The sequence below is a fragment of the Pelodiscus sinensis genome, chromosome 15 (assembly GCF_052426305.1).
Source record: "Pelodiscus sinensis isolate ZL-2025 chromosome 15, ASM5242630v1, whole genome shotgun sequence".
In the NCBI taxonomy this organism is placed as follows: domain Eukaryota; kingdom Metazoa; phylum Chordata; order Testudines; family Trionychidae; genus Pelodiscus; species Pelodiscus sinensis.
Window position 1 is genome coordinate 23,690,637 of NC_143066.1, and position 13,270 is coordinate 23,703,906.

Consider the following 13,270-nt stretch of genomic DNA (forward strand, 5'->3'; position numbering starts at 1 on the left):
AGAACTACTGCCCCACCCCTTCCTTGAAACCCCGCCTACATTACATGAGGAAATCTAATGTAAATGTACTGTGCAGGTGCGCAGTTCAGAGAGGGCTCAAGAGCTACTCTTAGAGCCCCTGAGATCTACCAGTAGATCGCGATCTACTGGTCGGTGACCACGGGAACCCATGAAGAGTGGTCAGCCTGGAAGAAGGTGCAAAGATAAGAATAGGAGAAGGCTACAAAGGGACCAGTTAGGAGAGAGAAACTTAAGCAGGGAAATGCACAATCTTCATTGACCTTTGTCACAATAGTATTTCATTCCCATCACAAAAATGAGAGAGTGATAAACACCACAAAAATATGAAAAGGAGCCATTTGTAATTGTGCAGTGTATTTCCTGATCCTCTTTTTCCCCTCTCTCTCTCTGTCCATCAGCTTAACACCCGAGCACCAAACTCCAGTCTAAGGCAGGAATGTGTTGGGGAGATTGCAAGCTCTGACTGAAGCCTCAGAACCCTATCACAATATATATAATTAGTAATAAAATTCAGCAACAGCTGAGTGAGTCAAATTTTCATAGAAAACAAAATGTAATTAATATGTTTTTAAAAGAATATTGATCAGAAAACTGCTAAGGGAGAGGGCTGTAGAAGGTATACCTTAAGGCCAGAAACAGGAGGGATGTGCAGCACTGCTGTTCAATTCATTAGAAGCTGGGCATGCACATCTGAGCGAAAAATCTCTCCTTAAGAGATTAAATGAGGACAAGTACAAATGTCTTAGAATTTAATTTACGTATGGGGCATGAGGAGAAAAATGAAAAGCTGAGTAATGTTTTAATTATAACAGTATCATAGAATTGAATTTCTTTGATCCAGAGCTGGGGTTTTCTCTTTAATTAAATTATCCATGTGGATGGAGGATTATGACTCTGCGGTTAATATATTTCTGTTTTCTTCCGTTATTTCTTGCATCAATTGTTTCAGAGTATTATGCAACATGCTGGCACATTATAGAGAATATTCTAAAGATAATCAGCAATAGCAGAAGCTCTTTAGTTTGTATTAACAAGCACTTGATTTTTTTTTCTACTGTGGTTTGTGATATGTCATAGCTGTCTAGAAAATAATTTTTGAAAAGCTTAGAGGACATGGCCTCTAAGACAGTGTAAACGTGTTCGCATAAGCCAAACTGATAAACAAACAATTCAAACTGGTCATCTGAACAAGCACCTGAGTGAATAAGTCCTGAGCTTCGGTGGCTGGTTGTTTGTTTGTTTGTTTAATGAGAATTACATTAAGTGTTCCCTGCAGGATCCTTTCTCAGGCACTACAATGGGGCCTTGGCAGAAGGGTTTTTTTAGAAGTTAGGCTCCTGCCAACACCCCCCCAACGTACAGAACCACTCGGTTTGACTCAAGTCACCAGAAGCTATAGCAGTATCAACTTTATCAGCCCAGTCTCAGAAGGGGAACCATGTTAATCTGTAACTTAAAAAAACCAGTGCCTTGCATGTTCAGGAGCTTCAGGGGATAGCCAAGTTAGTCTGTTACAGAAAAAAGCAACAAATGGTCTGGTAGCACTTCATAGACTAACAAAACATGGAGATGGTATCATGAGCTTTCGTGGGCACAGCCCACTTCTTCAGATTACCAGAGTTATGATCTGAAGAAGTGGGCTGTGCCCACGAAAGCTCATGATACCATCTACATGTTTTGTTAGTCTATAAAGTGCTACCAGACCATTTGTTGCATAAAAAAAAAACAAGTGTGTAGCCGCACGGCACGGGGTTCGAACTAGCCGGGATTTAAAAATGGCGGCGCCCGTCTTATGCAAATGAAGCCCGGGAAATTCAAATCCCGGGCTTCATTTGCAAGTGCGGTATGCCTACATTACCCTCCTAGTTCGAATTAGGAGGGTAGTGTAGACATACCCTAAGGTGCTACAGGACTACTTGTTGTTTTATCTATTTATTATAAGTTTACTAACTAAGGGCTGGGCTTGTACCTGATACTTGTGAGTGAAGGCTGAAAGCAAATAGCGTGTCCTTTAAACGCAGATTCCAGGCAGAAGTAAGTGCATGTTACTTCATAAGAAATATGTGAATAGATGAGGACCAACATTTTTTCCCCCATTTTCATAGAACTCTTCTCACATGCTCACGCATACTAACACACAGACACATAATACACCTCACCTGGTCACTGGATCCAACAGGAAAGAATCTAAAGAATGGATAACGGTCCAGCATAACTAACTGAATGTCATTTGCTGTGAAGTCTATTTTGGCAATTACTATATTTTCATGGTTTTCATATTTCTTGCCCAGTTCATCCCAAATTGGAAAGAGTTTCCTACAGTCATGGGACCAAGGTGCATCTGCAATTAAAAAGAAATAGATGTTCCCAAATCAATATATTTATTTCATTTTAGTCACAGAAATGCAAAGAATTATAGGTGCCAGAGCTAAAATGGGCATTACCCACTTATAGAAACAATGGGGCAAATCAGGAAGTTCAGTGACATCAATAGGAATTTGTCAGAGTGAAAACTGAATACAATCTAAGTAAAAACCATAGACCCAGCAAATATCTTTTCTTCTGTTATGCTTTTGGGTGGTAGGAAGCCTTGTGGCTCAAGTAGAATACAGCTCTTCTATCCTTGTTACATAGCAATGCTTTACCATCCTGAATTTAGGAGGGAGATGGGCTACAGTAGGGTGACAAGATGTCCCGATTTTATTGGGATAGTCATTATATTGGGGGCTTTGTCTGTTATCCCACCTGCTTTCCATGAGGAATAACACGTATTTTGAAAATCACTTCGAAATAGCAGTTGTGTGGACACTCCACTGCTGCCATTTCAAAATAACTATTCTACAGAGTCATTCAAAGTAATTAATTCCCTTCGCTTCCTGGGGCGCTAAGCTGAGGTAACACATCCACATTAAGGGAGCCTGCCTCGGACTAATTTCAAGGCTTCCCTGAAGTATGAAAATTATTTGAAAATTATTATTTCAGGAGTCATTATTTTGAAATGTTATTTCGAAATAATTTCCTAGTGTAGATATGCCCTGGGAGAGAGAGAGATCCTGGCCCCAATGACACCAATGAGAGTTTTATTATTGGCTTCAATGTGCCTGGGAATTTTACCCCAGAAAGAGTCAAGTTCCAGATCCAAATTTGCAGGTTGGGTCCCTCTCTTCTTAAGGTTTAGAGAGAGAGAGAGATCAGAATGAGCACTTGGAATCCTAGAATTCTAGAACTAGAAGGGACCTCAAGATGTCATCTAGTTTAGTCCTCTGCACTCATGTCAGAAGCAAGCACCATCTAGATCATCCCTGACAGATGTCATCTAGCCTGCTCTTAAATATTTCCAATAGTGGAGATTCCACAACTTCCCTAGACAATTTATTCTAGTGCTTAACCACCCTGACAGTTGAAAAGTTTTTCCTAATGTCCAACCTAAACCTTCCTTGTTCCAATTTAAGCCCCTTGTTTCTTGTCCTGTCCTCAGAGGTCAAGAAAAGTTACTTTTCTCCCTCCTCCTTGTAACACTCTTATGTACAGGCAGTCCCCGGGTTATGTACAAGATAGGGACTGTAGGTTTGTTCTTAAGTTGAATTTGTATGTAAGTCGGAACTGGTACATATTGTAGGGGAAACTCTAGCCAAACATTTCTCCAGAGCTCAGTTTTATTCTCCCACACCTCACTTCCCTCAGTCCTTTATTCTCAAGCTGAGGTGTCTGCTGAGAAAAGCCGCTCCGCGTCTCCCTGGTCTGCTGGGGGGGGGGGGGGCTCTAGCTTCGCATCTCCCTGGTCTACTGGGGGGAAGCAGCTAGTGCGGGGTTGCCTCACCCCGTTTGTAAGTAGGGATCCGATGTAAGTCGGATCCATGTAACCCGGGGACTGCCTGTACTTGGATGCTGTATGTCTTTCAGTCTTTCCTTGTAGGTCATGTTTTTTAGACCTTTAATCATTCTTGTGCTCTTCTCTGGACCTTCTCCAATTTCTCCACATCTTTCCTGAAATGTGATGCCCAGGACTGGAGACAATATTCAGTTGAGGCTTAGCACAGAGTAGAGAGAGAATATTACTTCGCATGTCTTGCTTACAACACTCCTGTTAATGCCCCTTGTTTAGAGTTCTTCAGTCAATGGATCAGTGTCCACATTCAGATCCATTTTAACAGGGTTTCTTTGGTGGGGGGAAGGCAATTTCAGGCAACACTATAAGAACTCAAGATTCCATTCCATAGACTTTCTTAACCAGTGTTTTGTATTCAATGCCTAATTAGGGCACAAATACAAAGTTTGTTCACAACACCAAACAGGGTAACAAAATAATTACAATGGATGAAATGGCCAGAGGTCAAAACTAACAATTCCAGGCTAGCACTAGTCTCTGGATGAGTGTTTGGTATTCCAGGATGAGAGTTGTACAGCTATTTGTGAGTATATTCCTATGTTTCTTGCATATGGTTTTGCTAATGAAATAAGCAAACATATCTCAATTGAAATGTAAAACTGAGGTCCAGAACATTTTGTTCACATACTGTTGTCCTTGTCAAGTTCCAATTTGCTAATGTAATTCTGCCTACCTAAATTCCCATGCATTTTCAACCCAGAAAGATATTCCTCCTTTTTTTCCCCTAAGGCCAGGTCTACACTAAAGGGGAAGGTTGAATCAAGATATGCAACTCCAGCTACATGAATTGCATAGCCGGAGTCAATGTATCTTGATTCGAGTTTCCCTGCCCCCACAGTGGGCAACTGATGGGAGTAAATGCTTCTGTTGGCTCCCTATAATCCTTGCAGGAACAGAAGTACCAGCCACCAAGGAGGGCCTCTCTCAGTTCAATTTAGTAGGTCTTTAGTAGATCCACTAACTCAAACTCCAGAAGATTGATAGTGGCAGCACTGAAGTGAAGACATGGCCTAAAGCTCCAGTGGTGTAATCTTGGGCCTTTTAATATTTTCCTCATTCCTCTCTGGTGCTGCTGTAATTCAGCAGTGGGTGAAGAGGATCCTACAGATAGATTGCAACCAACTTTGGCTTCCTCAGTGTGTAAGAAGATGACCAAAATTCAGGAATTTTTCTGTGGGGGAAATTATTTTATCATTTATAAGTCCAATTTAAGCCTTTCCCCTCCCTGTCTGTTTCTGTTGCATTGGAAAAATAGTTAATTTTCAGTAATAGCTCTGTCTCAGATTAGGCCAAAATATCCAAGGCTCAGAGAGGAACAGAAGCAGGAACAAGACAGTTAGGGGACTGGAAAGGGTATCTCGTTCCATGTGAGGTCAACCAGAAGGAAAATGAGGCTGTTATAGCAGCAATAGCATGTTTGCAATGCAGTTTTCTCCACCATCCTTCTTACAAACTATACCACAAAAGTGTGGTAATAATCTGAGTCCATGACCAACTTTCGTCATTTGAATTGTTACCTGGCATTTTCAGATGTCTTTGTTTCTCTAAGGCTCAGACTTTTACCCAGTGGTGCTCATTAGAATCTTGGTCACAAAACCATTAAAGGCTTAGGTTTGGTTTTGATTATGCATCCATGCAGAGGCACCCTGGAGAGTAAGTACCCACTTGGATTGTGAGTCTGGGAGCACAGGTTTATTTGGCACTTGCTATTCCTATCCTTGGAACAGACAAATGGGATGAAGTAGAAAATAGGCAGAGCTGCTTTGGGGGCTGTGGGAAGGGATAGCGATCTTTTGCTATATATGGGAATCTACTTCCACAGAGCTAAGGGGAGCAGCAAAGGAATTGTGGCTCTTTTTTGGGGTGCTCTTAGAGCATCATAAGATGGCCTCCCCTTGTCCTGGGATGTGCCCATGGGACACAGTCTGGTTCCTACAGTGTGGCATATCTGAATGTTAAATTGTACAATAAAATCCCAGGATAGCTTTGTCTTCCAACATCACAATTTCATACCACCTTGGAAAATATTGGCTTTAGGCACCCCTATTATACAGAACAATCTTAAGTCAGTAGCTGAATATCCCCATTTCCTTAAGATATGGCACAAATCTTATAATGCTCTAAGCAGATAGCAAAAGTATATTCATTTGAACTTCTGTAATGAATGGTGCTTGGTTTTATACAGAACAAATGCATTTTCACATCAAAATGGTCATGTTAAAACAACCTAGAATGATACTCACAGAACATTACAAACACATTCTTGGTCTTATTAAAGGCAACCTTGTTGAAGTTCTTTCCAACAAGCATCTTAACGGGATTCTTGTCCCAGTCCTCTGGAATTTCTTCACTAGATACATGTGGCTAACCAGAAAGAGAAACAGAGATAAGAAAGTGAAGGGGATATCAGGAAGACGTATTCCAGTTCATGTTAAAGTGAGTCTGACTGGATAATTCTCACCAAATGTCCTTATTTTTTATACCCATCTTAAAATATTGTGAGTCATGTTCAACCATCAGTAGGTTACTTGAACCTTCACAATCCAGTTGTCCTACAAAACCTGGCTGAATGACAAGCAAAAGGCTAGAGAACTATAGAGCTGGCTTATTGTGGATACAGAGAAGAGTGAGGTGGCTCTAGGAGGGGTGCATGTCACTGTGGATCTCTTTGTCCCTACCACATAGCTCCTTCCTTCCTCTTGATGACAGCTGTTAAGCATGAAGGTAAATTAACCTATAGAACACTGAAAAAGCAATACAGTGTATAAGGTATCTTTTTAGAACTTCTGTGGCATGAACATGTTGATACATCATTATGATGACAAAATATTGTAATGGGAATAGGGAGTGATCGATCAGGAAATAAGAGAGTGAAAAGGATTGTAAGAGGCACACAAATAAGGAAAAGCTCATTCATGACAATTGCAAGATCTTATCATTCATTTAGAGAAACTATCAGGATTATCTGTAGCACTTTTCCAGTCTCAAAGCTCTAGTATGTAAAGCTTTCAGGTACTAATGAATCCTTATATCACCTCAGTTGGATAAGTAAATATCATTAGCCTTATTATACATGGGCTGAGGGGAGGAAGGAAGCTCAGAGGTTTCATGGCCATATTTTCTGAGTTCTTCTGAATGACAGGTAAAGTTAATGAAATTTAGACATTCTCATCACCTTGAAAATCCAGGCCATAAGTGACTTAGTGACTTGCCTAAGTTCCCACATAAAATCACTGGCAGAATCTGGTGCTCAATTTCAGGCTATGTCTAGACTGCAGGCTTCTTTCGGAAGAAGCTTATCTGGAAGAGATCTTCTGAAAAAACTTCTTCCGAAAGAGAGCATCTACACAACAAAAGCCCACTGAAAAAGTGATCTGCTTTTTCAAAAGATAGCGTCCACACCGAATGGACACTATTTCACATTTAAGCTGTGATTTCTATGGACGGAGTGGCCACCAGGGCACCTGTGCTTTTTTTTCTTTCCTCTTCTTTCAAAAGAACTCCTTCTTCCCTGTCCACACACGCCTTTTTCCGAAAGAGCTCTTTAGAAAAAAGGCTTCTTCCTCATAGAAAGATTTTTTTTTTTTTTTTTTTAAAGAACACAATTGCAGTGTGGACATTAGGTGAAGTTTTTTTGGAAAAACGACCATTTTTCCGAAAAAACTCTGCAGTGTAGACACAGCCTCAGTTATCCAAAATTAGGGGGTAGTCCCATTTGCACTGACAAAGCACATGGCAGCAACAAGAACAATCTTATAAAATCAGAACCAAGCTACTACAGGTGATAGATTAGAAGCTTAAAAAATATTTTCACTTTATTTTTGCAAATGTGCTACAATTTTCAGCTGGCATAAAATGGACATCTGACTCCGTCTCCTCAGAGAGGCATACCTTTGCTGTCCCACCTAGATAGCTGTGACAGAAGCTTCTTAGATTCTCCACAGTCACCTCATCTGCAGGCATTTTGTACTTTGCATCACTCGTCAGGTTTAAGATTCGCACAGCAGGGACGTCTATCTCAGTGATGCGAAAATATTCAAATACACGTCCATTTCTGGTTTCATTTGTGTCTACCAAAATGAACATTATCTGGAAAAGAAAAACAGCAGCATATGGAATATCCAGCTTCATAGCATCCCATTAAATTCTAAAAGTAGAAATCTATTGCCTTAGAAACAGCTGTGCAGTTTTTCGATTTTTTTTTTTTTAAGATTCTTTCATAGGGACCTGTATCAACCAGCTCCATCTTTCACTTTGAATTTGTGATGAAAGAAAACTAGATTCAGGACATGAAACTTGTTGAAAGCATGGAATCCAGCCTGAATCTGAAGGTGTGTGGATAGGCAATCTCCCCCCTGTTTAAAATAATTTGGTCTCTGGGGTTTGGTTTAATCTTTGGAATACAGGGGAGATTTTAAGTTTAGATCCAGTAATGAACCTCCCAAAACTTGGCATTATTAGGATCAAGGGTTATCTGCTGTTGGAACAATGCAAAACCATATACTGAGTCAGGTTCACTCTGCCGTTTTGTAAGTTTTTCTATGCCCCAGATCTGAGACAGTGACATTCTAAACCAAGTAAGTTTGCGCTTTTACTGAATCCACTTGATATTGCTGCACTACACAGATCTGCAGCACATTCAAGTTCGGATTTATTTCTTAGTCTGGTAAGTTATATTGCTCTCTCTTACACAACCAAACTATGCTTTTTGCCCCGGTAAGTTCTTATTGCGTCTCCCTGCATTACATGATAAAATGTAATAGTACAAAAATCTGAAATATTTATAATCCAGGTGTCCTTCCCAATAGTATAGATGGCTATTGGTGGTTTTATTACTAGATGAATTCTCATTCTGCAGCACTTAGTGGAGTAATAGCAGCAAAATTGAGTAATTTACAGTAGAGACTGTTAGTGTTCTTTTTACTTACTCTTCCCTCCCCTTTGCTGCATGAAACAATATCATACAGGTTCTTTGCAAAACCAGTCAAGATAGAACTGCTGGCTTCAACTGTGGCCAACAGCAATTCGTTCAAATTGCCAGGATGGCATTTGCAGACAGCATTGTAAACTAGAAGCTGAGCCTGCAAAAGCAGTGCTCAACTCTTCCTGGCTGAAAGTTTGCTCTCAGTAAGAGATGTATGTAAGATCATAAATAAGCTTGATAGGAATGGTCAGAAATAGGTTTAGTAGGCATGACACAATTAGAATCATATTTTTAAAGCATCACTCTCACTTTGAGTTTATTTCTAATTTGAATTCCCTGGACCATTTTGCCTAAGGACTCAGGCTAGAAAAATAGTTCTTAGAACTATTGGAAGTGGTTTGCTAGGGGACAGACTGACAGCAATATATTCATATCAGCAACATAGGTGGGTGTTTTTCAGCAGATCTTTGACATCTGACATTTGCAAAGCAGGACTATAAAGTAAACTGCGTCACAAACCTTTCCTCTAAATTCTGCAGCAGCAGATTCATAATCTTCATACGTCTTGTTGAAGGTCTCTGAATTCTTTGGGGTGAAGAGCAGAATGTGATTTTCAACAGGGACATCAAAAATCTTCACGGATGTCTGCAAAAGAAAAGGCTCAACATTTGCTCCACTCTCTGGGAGCAGAACCGTGACTCACATGCTTGAAGTACCAATGCCATGCAGTTCTGGCTTTGCAGATTTTACATTGAAAGACTCATAGTTGCCCATCATTTCCACAACCCTAGGATTTTGTATTGTCTTAGATGATAAAGTGAAAGAAAATCAGCAGCTGCTAAGTGGTTGCCTGCTCAAGAAAAAATCTCATAATTATTTATAGATTAAGACCAGAATGGACCATTATGATCGTCTAGTATGACCTCCTGTGTAACACCAGGCACAGAATTAATGCTGGTGGTAGTTTGCTAATGACTGGTCTACACTATCAGCTTAGGTCAACATATTCAGCGTTAGGTCAAATTTATAATGGATAAAACGGCTTTTAAAATCGACCCCTGTATTCCACCTGAACTAGTGGAGTAAAGCCTGAGGTGACAGTCACACCTTGAATTAAGAGCAGTGTAAATACTGTGTATTGCAATTCAGAGTTACTGGCCTCCAGGTGATGATTCGGAGTGCTCTGTTAGAAAAGCTCTGACAAGCACTTTGAACTGTCAGAAGAGCAGGGAAAGACCGGGGACATTTGAATGGTCATTTCCCATTGGAGTAGCATGGAGAGCTCACCAGCATAGCTGAGCATGCACAGGGGCACACAAACATCTCTAGCATGGAGCCTTTAGAAGACAGGGGCCCTGATTGCTGGGCGTGGGAGGAGAGAGTCTGTAAAACCGGCCAAAGAAACACTTATATCTATGTCAAAATAACACAGGACATGGTGGATAAGGAACACACAGCAATGCCAAAAGGATTTCAGACAAGCATACCACAGGACAAGCCTGGGAGGCTGATGACATGCACCCGTAACAATGTTTTCATCCCACGAGACATTGGGACCTTAGCCCAGAATTCCACTCTGCCCCAGGGACTGTGGGCTAGCCACCCATAATGCATCCCTCCTTGAATCAATGCAACCCCTGGCAGTGAGGATGTGCTCTGTCAACCACAATCACCTTGTGGGGACGTGCAAAATCACATTTGTTAAATTGGATGCACAAACTGAAATTAAATAAAATTGACATGTAGAATTTTATTTAAAATTATAGTGTAGACATGCCCTAAATAAAAGGTTGTGTTGTCAATAAAGATCAGCTCACTGAAAAACAACCAAACACTTGGCAGCAAAATAGTCATCTCTAGCATGAGATTTAAAATATGATATTGATCTTTACAACTATCTGATCCTATTTTCTGCTAATTACAAAATTGCTAGGGCAAGTTCTTAGAGGTAATAGATGTGTTTGTCTGATGGTCAACCAGAATGAATAACAGATTGGCCATCAGTTCAGAATAGATCCGCTTTGCTGAACAAGGCTACAATTTCAAAGCAGCTTTTCCTGAATGGTTTAACAGATGATAGAACTGTACCATGAATGAATTTCACAGTCTAGATCTCCAGGAAAGAAGTCAATAGGGGAATATTGAGGGAGGCTTTTATTGTGCTCTCAAATCTGAAGGAAAATCGCTTACAGTTGGATTATGGGCCTATATAATATTTGCTGTTGTGGTGTAGGGAGCTGTGTAACTGTTATGTCAGTGTACTGCATGAACCCCTCTGCACATCTGCTGGAGTGGACAGTACTGCAAGCCATTTTGAGATCAGCTGTCAGGAGTGACAGAGATACACAGGTAGAACCCTGAGCAGATACAAAATTTGTATCTGCATCCCCCTCTGTGTCCACAAAAAATGAGCCATAGGTATCAGGGTGGTCAAATATTGGAATAAATTGCCAAGGGAGGTGGTGGAATCTCCCTCTCTGGAGATATTTAAGAACAGGTTAGATAGACATCTGTCAGGGATGGTGTAGGTGGAGCTTGGTCCTGCCTTGAGGGCGGGGGGCTGGACTCGATGACCTCTTGAGGTCCCTTCCAGTCCTATTATTCTATGATTCTATGATCTGCACTGACATCCGAGGATGTGGTTATAAAATCAGATATCTACACATTTGCAGGGTTCTAGATATGAAGTTTGTATCCTCATCCATATTTAGGTCTGCAAAAATGAGCTGCAGACATCTTCATCCACACCTGCAGATGCAGATACCAGTGACTAAAAAGTGGATATCTGCAGAGTTGCAGGGCTCTACACGTAAGGTTCTGTCAAGGAAATTTTACATTTGTGCTTCCTTTGCTGCTTTTATTAATCTAACATAGAAATCAGTTGGAGTGGAATTGAATGTTGTACAGGAAACGTGTGTGGCAAACAGAACAACTATGTAAACTGGATTCCCTGCTAAATTCTGATGAGTATCACTAGCCAGCTCAACATAGCACATGAAGGTTCTGAAATTCCAAAATCCTAAGAGCAACATATTAAAGAGATGATAATTTTTTTCACAGAATCTTTTGAGACAGGTTTCGGCCAAGAATTCCCTTCTGCTGTAGCTCAATTTTATTCCATAAGTGAACATACCTCAAGATTATACTCTGTGACCAAATCCATAGTAAAAGTTTTAATTAATCTGGTAAGATCCACTTTGTTCTGCTTGCCATCTTCAGACACTTCATGATGTACAGGTTTTCCCTTGAGTAATAATAAAGCAAAGTTTTAAAAACAGCCTTCTTTGTCCCCAGCTATAGCAAGCTTGCTGTCATTATTGAAACATACTGTTATTTTCAAATTTACTTTTTTTGTCAACAGCAACTAAAATTTCATAACTCTTCTACAATAAATGGCACCACTAGATTAGTAACATGATTGCCGCTAAGTGTCAAGATAAAACTGACATTTTTAATTTAATCGGTGACAATAATCATAATATACTGTGTATGCTTTCTAAATTCTAAGGCGGAATGCTTTCAATGCCTAGGCACAATGAAATGGCAAGGGAGCCTTCACTTTGACAATGTCTTGCTCTGGTTTGTTTGGTAGCCTAATTGTCAGTATTGCTTCTTAATAGTTTTGTAATTGTCATTCTGTTTGTAGAGCTCTTCTAGAGTATCAATTGGGGGAAAGGAAAGACAGCCTTTGACAAAAGTGATGTGCTATAGAAGTGCTGAGCATCCATAATAGTCCTTGAGTCCAGCAGAAATTGTAGGTGCTCAGTAAATTTGCAAAGTTGGTCACTTTTCCTTAGGTGACTAAATATAGATTCAGAACCCAGAATGAAGGCACCCAGTTTTGTCCGTTTTGACTTAGATTTCAGTTATCCATGGGCTGCAATGCACTACAAATTGGCACATTGTTACTGTAAATATAGCAGTCATAACACTAAGTGATTGGCATTCCTGTTAGATATTTCCACCACAATAGATGTTCTCCAGCTGCTCTCTATGCACAGGCTTCTGTCGTAGCCTATTGCACAATCTCCATCATGCGCACATTCCTACCTTCTTGAACACAGCAATAGTGTTCTCTCGGATGCCATAGCTCACAAAAACCTCCTCGCTGGCTGTCACCCCGAAAGGCAGCTCTGGCACATCTCTCGCAGTCTCATAGAAAACTTCCACTGTTCCACCGTGAAGTTCCTGTAAAGCAAAAGCGGTGGTTTATAATCACAGGCAACCTCTGCTGTGCTGGTGTGGATGGGAGATAAGGGCAGATGGAAGGTGACTTTGTGCAGGTTTCTGAGGTATAGGGAAGGGAGTAAACACCCCCACTAGCAGGGCTGACTGCATGACTTTTCATAGATAGCATCTGCTGGGCTGCTGTGGGATTGATATGGCACTCCCTGATCTCTACTCCCATCCTGCTCCTTCCAACATGAACCAACCAG

At 40.7% G+C, this 13,270-nt stretch overlaps 1 protein-coding gene across 4 annotated transcripts in view; it reads right to left on the reverse strand.

Moving 5' to 3' along the window:
- PDILT (protein disulfide isomerase like, testis expressed) overlaps positions 1-13,270 on the reverse strand; it is a 57,230-nt gene that overhangs the window by 10,319 nt on the left and 33,641 nt on the right. For all 4 annotated transcript variants that reach the window (XM_006123136.5, XM_075899420.2, XM_025184700.3 and 1 more), the window contains 6 exons: positions 12,885-13,022; positions 11,968-12,078; positions 9,354-9,479; positions 7,802-7,999; positions 6,154-6,274; positions 2,181-2,362 (listed from right to left, as the gene is read on the reverse strand). In XM_006123136.5, coding sequence (XP_006123198.3) covers positions 2,181-2,362; positions 6,154-6,274; positions 7,802-7,999; positions 9,354-9,479; positions 11,968-12,078; positions 12,885-13,022 — 876 coding nt within the window. The remainder of the gene's footprint in view (positions 1-2,180; positions 2,363-6,153; positions 6,275-7,801; positions 8,000-9,353; positions 9,480-11,967; positions 12,079-12,884; positions 13,023-13,270) is intronic.